The following is a 16,446-nucleotide window of genomic DNA, read 5'->3' on the forward strand; positions in this document are numbered from 1 at the left end:
ATCTTCTAGAAGGTCTCCTCACCTAAGGATAACTCAACCAAACATTTCCTTTTCTTTTTTTGAGTCTGAGAGACCATCAAGTGTCCTCTTCTTCCTACTATCCATCTACTTGGAAGCATCCATGCTTCTTGTGTCCTTGTGAAAAGGTTTGCCTAGCTTGGCATCCCCTTCCACATCCACCTTCCTTTTTGGGGGGTTTGACACCAACCTACATACATCCACTGCATTTCTGAATCATCCTCTTCTAGAATCTTCTTTGATTTACTAGGAGGAAATGTATAAATAAATCCCAAGAGGGTTATATTATCTTTTAAATTCTTAGAGCACATATCTAGATTAATATTTTTTTCTATTTCCTCACTCAAGAATCTAAAAGGTTTCACATTCTCAATATTACTAGTACTAGACAACATCTCCTAGCTCTTAGCATCCTTTTGGGTCTTCAAAGGAATATTTTCATTCAAGATTTGACATACTAATTATTAAGTTTATGGTCCAATTGATTACCTCCAATATCCAAACTCATGTTATCAATTTGTGTTGTCTTTCTATCTAAGAAACTTATATCCACCACAACCTGATTGTCTTCTATAATAGTGCTCTCCTTTGATTGTCAAATCATATTTTTCTTTTTCTCTTTTCGGTCTTCTTCCATTAGTGTGATTGTTACCTTAGGATTTTCAATCTAAGGTAAACCAAAGTTAACCCTAGCTTTAAACTATTCCTCTATATGTTGCTATATAAACTGATCTAGCTATGACATGAGGACATAGTCAAATCATTCATCTATTTATTTTTGTTTTCTTTGTGAGTCTTCTCCACCTCAACAACTACTGGAATACCATGAACAATCTCACCAATCAAAGGTAGCTTAGAGATCTTATTAAAATCAATATTCAAAGCAGAATATACTAGAGGAACATTGTTAGGAGATGACTATTTACTTACATTCTATTTCTTGCAATCATTCCTAAAATGTCCATACTTTCTATAGACTTGACAATAAGCTCTTTCATTTTCATATTCAATAGGCTAAAGCCAAGAACAAAATCTTAAGTGAAGGGTTACATGAGTGGGAAGGATAGAGTTGGCATCCACATTAACACAAATCCTAGAAAAAATAAGCCTAGATTTGTTTTAGGTTATTCTATACACTGTCAGAAGACTCTCAAATGATTCAACAATCCTTTAAGGATACTAGAGGTACAAAAATCTAGGGAGACACTTGGGAGATGAATCCAAGTTGGAGCCACAACCTCAAGATCCTTCGTAGGGTCTAACCCTGGCTTCCATTTGCATAAAGAAAGAAACTTTTGAAAGTTACTACCATAGGTACAAGGGCCTTCTATGAGAATCTTGACTAAATATTATTGATTCACAAAGATAAAGAGAAATAATTCATTTTCTATAGCACTAATATTAAGACTATCAATATTAGGAGAGAAGGCTATGAACATACAAACCAAAGAAAATCTTAGCTCAACAATAGAGATATTTAGAAAATCATTAGGGACCTCCACCGATTGGCCTTGGATTTTTCAAGATCCCACTAGCTCAGTTTGGGGGTTAACTTTAACCATTTGGGGAAGATTGTATCCCAATATTTTTTCAATAAATATTGCAAGTTCCTTTTTAGAGAAGCATGAATCCAACTAATATGGAAGGGAAGTTAGAGGAAGTATAAAAAATCTTTGATCTACCACAATAGGGGCGTCAGTATTCTAACCCAAAGTAGTGAAGACAACACGAGCCCCATTACTAGAGGCAACCAAAGATGGGGATGCCCGCAGGAGCCCTCCATCCATCACTCCCATTAGGAAGCAGAATCGAGTAGGACTAGACACAAGCACTTGGGAAAGAAACCCTAGCAGAGTAGAAAAGCCTTAATATAGCTTTCAATGTTCTCATCATACCACATTCTCAAGTTCTCAAACTTGTGCTTCAAATTTGTCAAATTTCCTTGCTTTGTCTTCTCATCACCTTCATATATACACTACTCATCTTCTACTAAACTTATTTAGTAGCAAACTTCAACTCAAAAACTTTAGCAAAAACCACATCATTAAACAGAAGACAATTGCAACTTTAGCCTTCACATTGTTCTCATGTGCCTTAAGCTCATCCAAAGTTTGAGGACCATTTATTGGAGCATTATACCTATTCTTGATACTTTCTCATATTGTAGTCAATAGATATTCCAAGTGAAATTTCATTATTTCCATAATATAGCAGAGTAGAAAATCCTTAATATAGCTTCCAATGTTTTCATAATAAGACATTATTAGGCTCTCAAACTTGTGCTTCAAATTTTTCAACTTTCCTTGCTTTGTCTTCTCATCACCTTCATATACACTACTTAGCTTCTACCAAACTTCTTTAGCAAACTTCAACTCAAAAACTTTAGCAAAAACCACATCACTTAAACAGAAGACAATTGCAACTTTAGCCTTCACTTTTTTTATCATGTGCCTTAACCTCATCTAGAGTTTGAGGACCATTTATTGGAGCATTATACCCATTCTTGATACTTTCCCATATTGCAGTCAAAAGAGATTCCAAGTGAAATTCCATAATTTCCTTCTAATAAGAGTAACATGTGCCATTGACCCTCCATGCTTTAAAATTAACTTCCTTTGCCACTCTAGATCTTACTCAAGAGGTTAATCTTTTTAAGAGGAACCAAGATCTAATACCAATTGTTAAAACACCACAAGATTGAGAGGTGGAGTGAATCAATCTAGACCTCAAATTATTTTTAATCTATTAAACTTCAAGTGACACTTAACTTATTATTGCAATTACCAAACATGAAAGAAAAAACAACAACATACACATGAACACCAAATTTACATAAAAAACCCTAAACAAGAAAAAAACATAGTGATAATTACACTCACAATATGAATAATTGATTACAATGTTTAGGCTAGAGGCCAAGGAGCTCACTACCCCATAAAGGACTTGCAAGACTAAGGTGGAAAACCTTAGGGAAAGATAGAAAGGACTCATTGTACTAAGACTCACTATCTCACCCAGGCAAAATACAAATGAGTGCATTAGCTACCAAAAGGAACACACCTACTTTCAACAGGCATAGAGGATCAATGAATTGAAATGAACAAGATATCCGAATAATGAAATTATCCTTGAACCATTGTGTCAAGTGACCAAATCATGGCAAACACATCTTACTACAAACACTATTTTAATTCTCTTCTCAAGAATATTTCCAATTTTTGCAATATCAAATCTTATTATGCGTCAATCACATCTTCTTCACATCAATTTAAATTTATCCCACATACAAATTCTACATCTGCACTCCTATATATACAATATAATTCATTAAAACCGTAGTTAAGGGTTGCCATCGATAAAATAAATATTATTACATAAATTCAGCCATGTAGACATATAACATCAAATTCGATCCACTTCAGGAAATAGATAGGTACCAAACACATTGCCCTACATTATTTCAAAATTATTGCAATTAATTTCACACTATAACATATCCTCAAAGATCAACAGAAAATGAAATGTGTAGATAAACAATGTAGCACACTAACTAGTCAAACCAAAAACATCTTCCAATACAAAAAACTCAATGTGTATCTATGCACACCATGATGAAATCCATGTAAACCTTAAAACACAACCACCAAAGAATATATGAACAAAAGGACAATAATGTAGATAGGATACACCACCACAGTCAACTAAGAACTAAACCAGCTGACATAATTGAGCTCAAAAAACCATAACTTTACTTTCCAATCAAAACAACACTAGAAAATTGAGCTTGAATACTGCACAGATTAGATAAACATGTCCTCAAAGCGACAACACCTGGATCCACAAATTAGATAACCCCCAAGCATTCTCTAGACCAATTCTGATAGAACACAATTGTTAGAAACTACAACAATAAACTCCACCATCTGAGTAATAAAGAACCCGTAAACTTGGTAGTATAATATACACAAATAATAAACATTATATCTAGAACCACACTCTATAATCTTCACATACCATAGGAATGCAAATAATTCTTCCAATGGTACATTAAAAACTCTTTCCTACATATTTGAAATTTACACTACACCATATTTTTGAAAATGCCTCAATATCACTTCTTGTCCACACAACAACATCATAACATACATCTCTAGACCATTTAAAACACATAGTGACAGCAATGGTAAGACAAGACTTGTTTAAATCAATGACAACACATCATAACAACTCAATTTTCCAACAAATTTTAGTGTCCTAAATTGTATCCTCATACATTTCACTCTCATTTAATGATAAATTTGGTGATTTTCCACTCATGCTTTGATTCATGATTGATTGTGATTAAGGCATAGCCAAATATGGAAGCTCAACACTAATTCAAGGTCATTGTCATAGATTTTGGTGCTCAAGATATAAGGTTTACAACATCTAGCACCCTAGTCCTCTGGGCTATAATTCATGGCACCCTATTCCTCCTAGTCTATAGAACCTAGCATAATGGTCTAGTCAAATCATGCACAAATTTGAACCTCTAATGGTTGGCAAGTTGTTTAGTGAGAAAGTGCTCCTCGATGATGTCTTTGTTCATATTTTCAACATATTTCATGAAGTTGTGTATAAAGACAATGTCCAACCCTCATTTGATCAATCTTACTACTAGCATTTAATTCTAATTCACACTCCAATTGAGAAAATAAATCAGTCATCTTGAAGGTAGTGAAGGAAAAGTCTAAAGTTAATAATTCAAGTTAGCATCCATGATCAAGTTTATGTGTTTTCTCCTTGAGTGAAGGCATTCATGAAATTCTACCAAGAAACATCAATATTTATTAAGACTTCAAGGCAAGAGGATCAAATCAAAGGTATCATATGTCAATTTCACATTTCCTTAAGGTTTTTAGCTTCTTCCTATTAAAAGTAATCTCTCTTTTCTAATCATTTTTGTTGTAGTAGAGGTTAATTCCTACCGATGGTTTGACTTATGAAAACCCTTATACAACCCAACACTTTTCCTCTCTTTACTATGTGTAGGTTTCATATTTGACAACAAATAGTGGTAGATTCAAAGAGTGTATACCGAGACACATAGTTTCACATTCTAAAAAAGAAGAAGTCCCTAGTCTATAGAGTGACGCTTTAGTGATAGACACTTTTTCACTAAAATTTTGGGAGAATGATGTATAGAGAACACTAATCCAGAATCTGCACATCACAATTAATGAAAATACATCTAGTCTAAGAAACTTCACTACATAGACTAAACCTTTAGGTCCATAAGTCATACACAAGTTCCTTTTTACACATCCTTTTCAAATGTGAGCTTACTTTTTGATTTTCAATTCTATGTTTATGCTAGTTCTTGTCAATTCCCTTGTTTCTGCATTATTTATTGTCTTCATCATATCCAATCACATCAATACAAAAAAGATAATAATCAATCACAAGTGCACATATCTTCTAAGGAAATAAATTTCTGCCTAATTGGTTGCTCTACAATTAAATTGATGGGATTGGAAATAATTCCTCATTTGCATGTTTAGACTAGTAAACACCCATTTCTCTACTTTTCAAACATATACATAAAATCTAGTTTTGGGGATTCTACCTCTAAATCCCCATTAGGTTTCATGACCCTCAGACCCGTAACTAAGGGTGATCCATTTGAACCCTACAAGGGGGTACCTTTCCTTGGAACCTCACACACTCAACTATCAAAAAAAATATTATTATTGCAAGATTTAGACACCATTTTCCTAACCCTTTAGAACTTAAAGTTTGTGCCTAAGATCTTATCCATTTTTATATTTGATATGTCTTTCCTTTTTATAGCAATTATTTTATGTAATTTATCACTCAATTTTAGATTAGTACAAAAAATTTTACCCTAACATAGAGAATAGGAGGTCATCAAAATTTATTACCAAATGAAAGAAAGTAGAGGTGTGGAGCATGCTTCCTACACTAATCCATGAGAGAAGGTATGTGCAAAATTTTAATTAATCATATAACTATAAAAAGTTCAAATCAAAAGAAATATACTATTAAATAATGACAAGTATGTGGGAAAAATAGTTTAAGAAGAGAAACCCACACTCTAAAGTAATTTAATGCATTATCAATAGTTAAATATTACAATACACTTGCAAAGTTTAAGGTTTTTTAGGAGTGTCACTAATGAATTATGTAGAGTAATTATGAAAACACATTATAATACTTACAAAAATTACTATTAAAACTTCCATATCAAGAACCCAACAAATAAAAGAAAAAAATACATGAAACTATTAAATAATAATAGAAAATTAGAGCTAAAAATACACAATATTTGGTTCCCAAATTCCTAGTTAGAAATCTAACACCAAACCCAAGATTAGTCCACATGAAAAAGATAACATATTCCTTCTACCTCTCATAAGTTCAATCATAATCTACTCACCAAATTCATCAATCCATTTTGGCTCCATTATCTCCATTCAAAGTTGTCTTATGATGTTTGATAACATGTTTTACAAGATGGTCAAAAAATGCAACTGGATCTTAGATCTCTTTTATGTATCATAGATATTCATAGATATTTAATGTGAGGCCTAATTTTTGGAGCTCATAACTTTTAATTTGAGAGGCCTTTTAGGACACCTTTTTATAAAATTGTACAGATCAAAGAGATTTAAATATTGTTCATATTTAGAAGAGATCCCAAACAAAGAGAAATAATTATTATCCAAACAACATGAAATATTTATTTTGGCAAAAAATGACCTCTATATACGCCAAAAATTATTTTTTATTCTATAATCTAAGAAGTTATGTAATTTTTATTATCTTAAGGTTGGAAGCAAGGTTGATACACTTTTTCTATCAAAATTTGATAAATATAATTGAAAATACTTGGTTTAATTTTGTGGTTAATAGATAGTTGTCTACTATTTTGATAATAACATTTGAACCATAATTTAGAATACTTATTTATTATATGCATTAGGAAAAAAATGAAAATTGAATTGGGTTGTCCTTATGATTTGATGGTTTGATTTTGAGCATGATGGATTCAATCTCTAGTGCTATAAATTTGATATACCATGAACTAACCTATACTAGTTAAGTATAGACATTCAAAACTTGTTCTTCCTAAATTCTAAAGGATATAGTGATTAAAAGCATCTTAAGATTATTGGTGGGTGATTAGGATTAAGCTCAAGTAGATTAGATCCTTGGACTGACCTACTTTATAGATTGAGTGAAGATTCAAAGATAATATACACAAACATGTACATAGCCTATATGTAGGTAATATATATTCTAATTTCTTTTTCCTTAAAAAAGTGTATTCGAATGATTTCTCCTTACTTTATCATATGAAATAATTGCATAATAAATATATTTAAATATTAAAATATATATTAAATTGATTTACAATAGTATGTAGAAATTACAATTATTTTATAGTTTAAAATATTTAATAATTTAAATTGAATAATAAATTAATAATTTTAAAATGTAATAAATATTTTAAAATAGATATAAATATGTAATACAATAATAAAAATTAAATAATAAATAGGAAAAGTAAAATTAAAAATAAATAAAGATAAGGGGCAACTTGTTAATATACATATATAAAATGAGAACTAAACATGTTTAAAAAGTAGATTTGAGATAAAATCATGATTAGCACCCTAACTTCACACTTCTCAAAATCTTATGTGGATGTTTCAAAATTTTCTCAATTTATGTAGTAGCTTGCTTGTCAAGTCCCCTACTTAAAAATTTTGTTTCAAGTCCACATGGTTAAATATGATGCCACATTAGCATGCATTTTTGTGAAGATGTCCAAAATGGTCCCAAATTGTGATAGGACCAATAGGTGTGCACTAAGTCATGTTTACTTGTGTGCTGATGTGGCGTCACATGATTGGTTACTTTTTGAATTTTAGAGGTACTTTTTTGGAGATAAGCATTGACATGACATTTTTAAAGCACCACTATCGATCTCATTTTGTCCAAATACTATAGCATGTATTGATACCCTGTCACTTATTGACCCCTCTACTCTAGTTAATATCTAAAATAATAAATAAATTAAAAAAAAAAAACACTTGTTATTAATATATAAGTAAATAAACTTAAAGTTAAATGAAAATATAAACATTTCACTATTAATGAGTGGAGTATCAATGGTCTCGCTGAGTTTTTAGAGGCATGAATTATTGTATTATTCTATTCTTTCTACATCTATTTTTTATGACACCTATGTTACATCTAAGATACACCTTCGTAACATCCAAGATGCACCTAAACACTATTTATTAACTAATTGAAAATCAAATATGATAATCTTTTAATTTTTCAATCAATAATTTAGTATTCCATTCTTTCTTGTCAACAACGTTTATATAACGTCTAAAAGGCACATTTGACCATATTATTTGAAAATCTGATCTCTCTTTAGATATTGTCTCTCTTTGGAAATGGTAATAAGTTTAGCGAATTGTAGCAACGTGTATAGGTTTGGAAAATTGTAGCGAGTACGGATTCACACCATAACGTGAGGCCTCCGCATGGTTGACTCGGTCCTTTTAACACCCATCCTGCCATCGGAGGAGATGACTGAACATTTTATATAGAAATTAATGAAGCAAATTTTCTAGTGTTGTATTATTCATATTACCTCAACATAATTAAAGATTATGGCCAACAAAGCCGACAGAGCCAATTCTGGTTGTGAAGTTTGGGTGCGGATTGCGTTGGGTGCTCTTTTGTTTTGTTCTGCTGCCCTAGGAGAAGTGAAACCTCTATCAATAAATATTGGTGCTATAATCGCGTTGAACACAACTAATGGAAAAATAGCTGAGACTGCTATTGAATTGGCGGTTGAAGACCTAAACAGAAACACCAGCATTCTGAATGGCACGCTCCTAAATATTCATATCCGAGACTCCAAACAAGATGCACTCACAGGCGCTTCTGCAGGTAACAAAACCTCCTCTTAAAGGAATCATCTGTTTATTATTGGTCTCTTTTTGTGTTCATTTCTTTTGGAATAAAACAGAATATTAATGGGTTGCTGTGTAATGAATATTGCAGCATTGGAACTGATAAGAAAAGGATGTGTAAGCATAGTCGGACCACAGACATCCGTTGTGGGTGAGTTTGTTGGGTATTTGGGCGTTGCAGCTCATGTTCCAATTGTGACAGTTGGTGCAACGAATCCCTCTCTCTCCATGCATCGATACCCTTACTTCATTCGTGCAGTGCCCAATGATAAAATACAAATGAAGGCAATAGCAAAGCTGATAGAGGAGTATAAATGGACGGATGTGGCGCTTGTGTATGTAGACGACGATTTGGGCACATCAGCAATCCCGGCCTTAAACGATGCCTTGAGAGAAGCGAGGGCAAAAATTGTTTTCCAAGCTGCAGTGGATCCGCAGGCCAATGTCTCTTCAATAAGAAAGCTTCTTGAGGATCAGTTGATCGAGCTGGAGTCGCGAGTCTTCATCGTGCATATGCATGCTGATTTGGCCCTAATCCTGTTTTCCGAGGCGTACAAATTAAAAATGATAAGCAGTGATTATGTATGGATCATTTCCGACGGATTCGCCAATCTACTGGATTCCTTCGACGCTAATTCTTTCCTCTCTATGAATGGTGTGTTGGGGGTCAAAAGAAAACTCACACAAACCGACCAGCCAAGGCTGAATGAATTTGCTAAAAGATGGAAGCAGCGGTTTAGAGCCCAGAACCCTACAATACCAAGCCTGGAATTAAATGCCCAGGCAATTGTTGCCTATGATACGGTATGGGCGATTGCTTTTGCAATCGATCGTCTCCTGCATATGAAATCGTGGAAGGGTGGTTTCTCAGAGACCTCTAGTAGCACCAAAGTTTTGAATTTCAAGGTTTTTGACGGTGGAGAGCAATTGCTTAAAGAGATCCTAGAGACAAACTTTCTCGGCCTGAGCGGTCTTGTTCAAATAAATCGTGAAAGAGGAGAACCTTTGGAGTGCTCATATGATATAATAAATGTTGTTGGAAATAATTATAGCGTTATTGGGTCGTGGACAGAAAGGGACCTGAATATATCTTGGAAACGAGAAATTCATTGGGGCAGTGGACCAACAAAGACGCCACGCGGATGGAAGATACCTGCGCCAGGCAAGAAACTGAAAATAGCGGTGCCTTGGCAGCAAGTATTATCACCATTCCTCAATGTGAAACTAGATCATGACAGTGCAGGTGCACAAAACCAGACTTACGAGATTAAAGGCTTCTGTATTGATGTGTTCAAATTGATGCTCAAAAGATTGGATTATGAATTGCCCTATGAATTGATACCTTATGGAACTGGCAGTGTCACTGCGGGCTACTATGATGACCTCGTCTACCAGGTCTATCTCCAGGTCAGTGACTCAGTCCACTTATTTGTTCCTTTTGCGTTGCAAATCTATATTTCCAGCCGACTGACTGAAATTAAATGTGAAATCATTAACAGAACTTCGATGCGGTTGTGGGAGATGTAACGGTGCTTGCAAATCGGAGCAGGTATGTGGATTTCACACAACCGTATACGCTGTATACGGAGTCGGGACTGATAATGATCGTAGCAATTTCAGACAAGCGATCAAGTGATTCCTGGGCGTTCCTGCACCCCTTTACTCCAGCCATGTGGATAACTACTGTTACATTTTTCATTTTCACGGGAGCTGTTGTTTGGTTTTTGGAGCACAGACAAAATCGGCAATTTAGAGGGACGCCTCGGAAACAAGTCTTGACATTCATCTGGTACTTCTCCTGTTCACACGCTCTTTGTCTCTATACCATTATTCACAAATCACATCACATCATGAGTTTATATGATAGTTAAATATTGATTTAGAGCATTTTATTTATGTTTCTATTGAATGTGTTTGCAATTATTTGCAAATTTGCTATTGTCGATTTCCTTACAACATACGAAATTTTCAGATTTCCCTGATTCAATTACTCCGTCTTTAATATGCAGGTTTTCCTTTTCCACACTGTTTATGACTCAAAGTAACAAGATTATATCCCTTCTTTTCATTACGGATGGTCAAACTTTAGTGAAATTTGCAGTGCTTTCGAATTCTAATTTGATTTTGTTGATTGGGCAGGGGAGAGAATTGCAAGCTGTCTGGGTAAAGCAGTGGTGACAATTTGGCTTTTTGTAGTCTTTGTGTTAGTGTCTAGTTACACCGCCAGCCTGTCTTCGATGCTTACAGTCAAACAAATTGTACCAAATGTTGAGAACCTTGAATCTCTAATCGCCCAAAATTCGCCAATCGGGTATCAACAGGGATCTTTCATAGACAAGTATTTGGTACAACAGCTTGGTGTGGATGAAAGCGCACTTCGCCCATATTCATCTGCACAAGAGTCCGCTGATGCACTGAAGAAGGGACCCAATAACGGAGGTGTGGCTGCCATATTTGAGGAGCAAATTTTTGCTCAAAAAATTTTTCTGTCAGCAGGATGCAATGACTATACGAGACTTGGTCCCGTGTACAAAACAGGAGGCTTCTCATTCGTATGTCTACAAACTTGCCTGTAATCTCAGAACCGTTAAAATTCACAAATCGAATGATTGATTGAAATTTTGCGTGCAGGTGTTTCCAAAGGGATCTCCGCTGGTTTCAGGTGTTTCCAAGGCTATATTAAATCTTTCAGAAAGCAAAGAGATGCAAGCAATTCGGAAGAGGTGGTTCAATTCAACTGAAAACAAATGCAACATTGAGTCTGGTGGATTGGATTCAAACAAAATGAGCCTCAAAGACTTTTGGGGTATATTACTTTTCACAGGATGCGTATCATTTCTCACCCTTGTCTACTATCTATGTCGCCTGCTTTACCGGTTTGTGCACAGAAATGAGAATTCATCTCATGATAAATCAATCTCAACCCGATTGCGAACGTTTGCCAATTATGCAGACAAGAAGGACATCCAAGCACCAAAAAGAAAGAGACATAAGGCCGACACTTTGCCCACTTCCTCTGAACTTCCTGTTTCAACAGAACAGATGTGAACAGCATTTCAGGATTGTGTAATCTATCTACTATTACTATGATGGTTGTGGATTAATTTTGGCTTCATCGTTTAGCTTAAATGAGCATATCCACGGCAAACGCGTTGTAAATGTTTGTGGAAATTCTATCTTGACCACAAACATGGGATTGTTGCTCAAACTAAAATGATTGTAATAAACTTGTGCATGTACAACTGTAGAAATTGTTGGGTTTTGTTCAAGTATAGTTGCCGTAGTGATATAGGATACCTCGACCCGATATATATTTGACAGTATTTATTCACTAGGATTAAAAGTAAGTGTAATGGTAATGCTGATAGCATATTATAATTTGAATATAATTTGAATAGAATGTTTCATGGAGGGTATAAAATCAGAGTGTAAAAATTGCATTTATTAGTGATAATTATTTGTAATTTAAAGGAATTATTCTCTTGCAATACATTACACATAAAAATATTAAAATTCACAACAAAGTTGGAAAGTGGGTTGCTTTTTTATTTCTTTTTATTAATTTAATCTTCAAATTTAATTTTATCGGCACACATTTCTAAATCGCATATTCAATTTTCTCATGAGAGTTTCTAGTCATTTTCCCCAAGCTTTGAATACAAGACAATGAATCTTTCCTTAAAAGTCTTGTGCATTAGTGTTTGTAATATTTTATTTATTTATTTTTTTGTTTTAAAATTATTTATCCACAATCCTTGACATTCATACCTTGCCAAAATGGGAATTAACTAAGTTTTAGACCACTCATTCATTCCTTAAGGTTAAGATAATGTATACAATTAGAATTAGTCTTAATTTTAGGTTTGTGATTAGAATTATGGTTAAAATTTAATCAATATTACAATAATCTTATAACATTAATATAATACTAATGTTAAATAACCATTTAATTTAAAGTTACATATATTGTTTTCAATACGAAAAATCTTAATTAGTTATTATTCATTTCTCATAAATTTCAATATAATATTTTTCTATAATGAATAGACTTTAGGAAAGCCTTTGTATTATTATACTTATTTTTTATATTATTTTATCTTATACTATTTTATTACTATTAATGTACTATATTATTAAATTTTAATTATTATTACATTGTTACTTTATTCCTATGTTAATTATCACCATTAATCTATTTAAAATATTATCATCGAAATAAAATTAATGCAATACATATTAATACTTTTTTATGTAAATAAAATATAAGAATATAAATTTATTTTGATCATTGATATGTCTTCTTTGTTAGAGTTTGAGTTAGTGTTAAAGTTAAAATTAGAGTTAGAGTTAGAGTTTCATTAGAATTAAGTTTAAGTTATGGTCAGAAATTGAATCAAGGTTAGCTTTATTAGATATTTATTAAATCTACCACAACATCCAATTCAACTATCTTGAATTCCCAGATTTGTTTAAAGATAAACTATTTGAGATGATATTGACAATCATGGATTAAAAAATTATATTACAAAATCACATTGATTTCCTCTCTGAGTTGAAGCCAAATATGTGATTATTCTCCAAGGCATAAGCTAGAGCTATAGTTGGAGACTCAGGTGGTAGTGGTGTGTAATGTTAATGAGTGGTTCACAGAGATGGTGAACCTTAAATAATTTTAACCATGGAACTTAGAAGAGTTTCTTTTAATGTATTACCATCTAGAAATTAGTGAGCAAAAATAATTAATTTCAACTATAGATCCACTATTAAAAACTACCAAATGCAAGTATGCGTCCTAACACTGAAATGGACCTTTTTAATGGTGTTTGAGCCTTAATATAATAATTCCTACAAAAACCACCATGAAAAAATATATGAAAATTTCACATAGATACTATGACACTTCAAACTATCTATTCATTTGAAATCTGCATCTCCAGGTATACTAGTGATAAGCCTCTTAAATTTTAAACCAATTTAGATATTTCATTGTTATTAGATAAAATTTATGCCAAGCATTTAGAGAAGTGAACATACAATTTTGTTATTAAGTTTTTTTGTATAACTTTTCTCAAAAAGCTATGGTGGGTGTTCATGTGCCAATAAAAGGTAAAAGAAGAACCAACTACTACAAGCAAGTGATTTCAAAGTTATTTTCGACTCTACCAAAAGTCTAAAGATAGTTCAAAGATATATGTAGTCCAATAATATGCAAATCTCTAAAGTATGAAGTCAACCATGTCAAATACATCAAGAGAGACATCAATAGCTAAGGCGTAAGCTATAGCTATAGTTGGAGACTTAGGTGGTCCTCGTGTGTAATGTTACTGAGTGGTTTATAGAGATGTGAACCTTAAGAAAATTTAACCATACAATTTAGAAGAATTCTTTCTAGTGTATTACCATCAAAAAATGAGTTATGAGAAATAATTAATAATAACTATAGATCCACCATGAAAAATATGAAATACAACTATGCATTCTAACATTGAAATTGACCTTTTTAATGTTGTTTTCAAGCTTTAATAAAAGCATTCCTACAAAAAATACCATGATGAAATGTATGTTGAGTTCACACAAATAATGTATAACCCAAAACCATCTTTTAAGTCAATACCTGCATCTCCAAGTAGACCAGTGACAAACCTTTTAAAATTCAAACCAATTTAGATATCCTCCAAGGCATAAGCTATAACTATAGCAGGAGACTTAGGTGGTTGTGGTATGTAATGTTAATGAGTTGTTCGCAAAGATGGTGAACCTTAAAAAAAATTATCATAGAACTTAGAAGAGTTCCTTCTAAGGTATTACCATCTAGAAATGAGTTAGCAAAAACAATTAATTTCATCTATATACCCAACATGAAAAAATACCAAATGCAAGTGTGCATCCTAACACTGAAATGAACCTTTTTAATGTTCTTTGAACTTTAATATAAACATTCCCACAAAAATGCTATGAAGAAATATATTACAAGTTCACACATATAATGTAGCACCTAAAACCATCTATTAATTCAAAAGTTATATATTCAAGTCGACCAATGACAAACCTTTTAAAATTCAAACTAATTTAGATATCCTCCAAGGTGTAAGCTACAACTATAGTTGGAGACTTGGGTGGTAGTGGTGTAAAATTTTATTGAGTTGCTCATAGAGACAATGAACCTTAAATAAATTTAACCATAGAATTTAAAATATTTCCTTCTAATGTATTACCATCTAGAAATGAGTTAGCATAAATAATTAATTTCAACTATAGACCCTCCATGAAAAAAATACCAAATGCAAGTGTGTATCCTAACACTAAAATGGACTTTGTTAATGTTGTTTGAGCTTTAACATAAGTGTTTCTATAAAAAACAACATCAAGAAATGTATGACAATTTCACATAAATAATGTAGCACCTAAAACCATCTATTAATTCAAAACCTACATCACCAAGAAGAGTAGTGACAAACCTTTTAAAATTCAAACCAATTGAGATATTTTATGGTTCTTAAATAAGATTGATGTCAAGAATTTAGACTAGTGGCCCTATACAACTTAGTTATTAATCTATTGTGCATATTTTTTTCTCAAAATATTGTAGTTACAGTGGGTGTTCATGTGCCAATAAAAGGTAGAAAGAAGAACCAATTATTGCAAGAAAGTGATTTTAAAGCTATATTCAACTCTATGAAAAGTTTGAAGCTAGTTTAAAAATATATGCAGTCCCGTGATATGCAAAGATTCTGAAGCATGAAGCCATCCATGTCAAATTATACATCCCGAAAGAAATAAACAATTGAATTTGTTTGGTGCGACCATTTGAAAACCAAAAAACTGCAAAATATTTTGACTAACAAAAATCTCTAGCATGAGACAATTCTGGTGGGGGGTTTCCCCATCTAAAAAATTATATCAACTAATTAATTAGAAATAATAAAAAAATGCATTATTTTTTACTAATAAGTAGGAGATATTTTCCATAGCAAGTCAAATTATGATATTGTGATTAGGATTCAACTATATAGTTTTTGAGTCAAGCTCATTGACCCATGTTTCATGCGTCAAATTCATCTCAAGCTGAATTTACACATGGCATTTTGTATCCATCTTATGTGAAGCTCACTTGATCTTCCTCAAAATGTAGTTTTTCTCATGTGGCAACACCCAATGCTAGATCTTCTAATGTATACAACTCTTTGTTCTCTCCCTAAGCCATCATTCATATTCACATGATCTTAAGAAAAATATTATAATTATAAATCTCATGTACTTGGTGTACGAAATGATTAGTATAAGGAAACAATTCATTTTGATACCCTTCCCATAGAGAACATTAAAGAAGATTCTTGAGACACTTCCTATATAAAGAAACCCTAACTTGTTGCTTTCAAAATTATGAAATCAATGACTACATGTTTGATAATTATGTATTAATATTATTATATAT

At 32.6% G+C, this 16,446-nt stretch overlaps 1 protein-coding gene across 1 annotated transcript; it reads left to right on the forward strand.

Annotated features, from left to right (window-relative positions):
• Positions 1–8,705: 8,705 nt before the first annotated feature.
• LOC131857780 (glutamate receptor 3.3-like) lies at positions 8,706–12,312 on the forward strand. The gene is made up of 6 exons (XM_059210501.1): positions 8,706–8,988; positions 9,103–10,418; positions 10,511–10,800; positions 11,021–11,052; positions 11,151–11,563; positions 11,643–12,312. The coding sequence occupies exons 1-6, from the start codon at positions 8,706–8,708 to the stop codon at positions 12,057–12,059; spliced, it is 2,751 nt and encodes a 916-aa protein (XP_059066484.1). The 3' UTR covers positions 12,060–12,312.
• The last annotated feature ends 4,134 nt before the right edge of the window (positions 12,313–16,446 follow it).

The sequence above is a fragment of the Cryptomeria japonica genome, chromosome 8 (assembly GCF_030272615.1).
Source record: "Cryptomeria japonica chromosome 8, Sugi_1.0, whole genome shotgun sequence".
NCBI lineage: Eukaryota > Viridiplantae > Streptophyta > Pinopsida > Cupressales > Cupressaceae > Cryptomeria > Cryptomeria japonica.

Excerpts from the sequence above, each read along its gene's own strand:
- LOC131857780 (XM_059210501.1), top strand. The coding sequence starts at position 8,706 with ATGGCCAACAAAGCCGACAGAGCCAATTCTGGTTGTGAAGTTTGGGTG. Across the intron at positions 10,801-11,020 it reads CAAGTCTTGACATTCATCTG|GTTTTCCTTTTCCACACTGT; the intron begins GTACTTCTCCTG and ends TTTAATATGCAG. Across the intron at positions 11,053-11,150 it reads CACACTGTTTATGACTCAAA|GGGAGAGAATTGCAAGCTGT; the intron begins GTAACAAGATTA and ends TTGATTGGGCAG.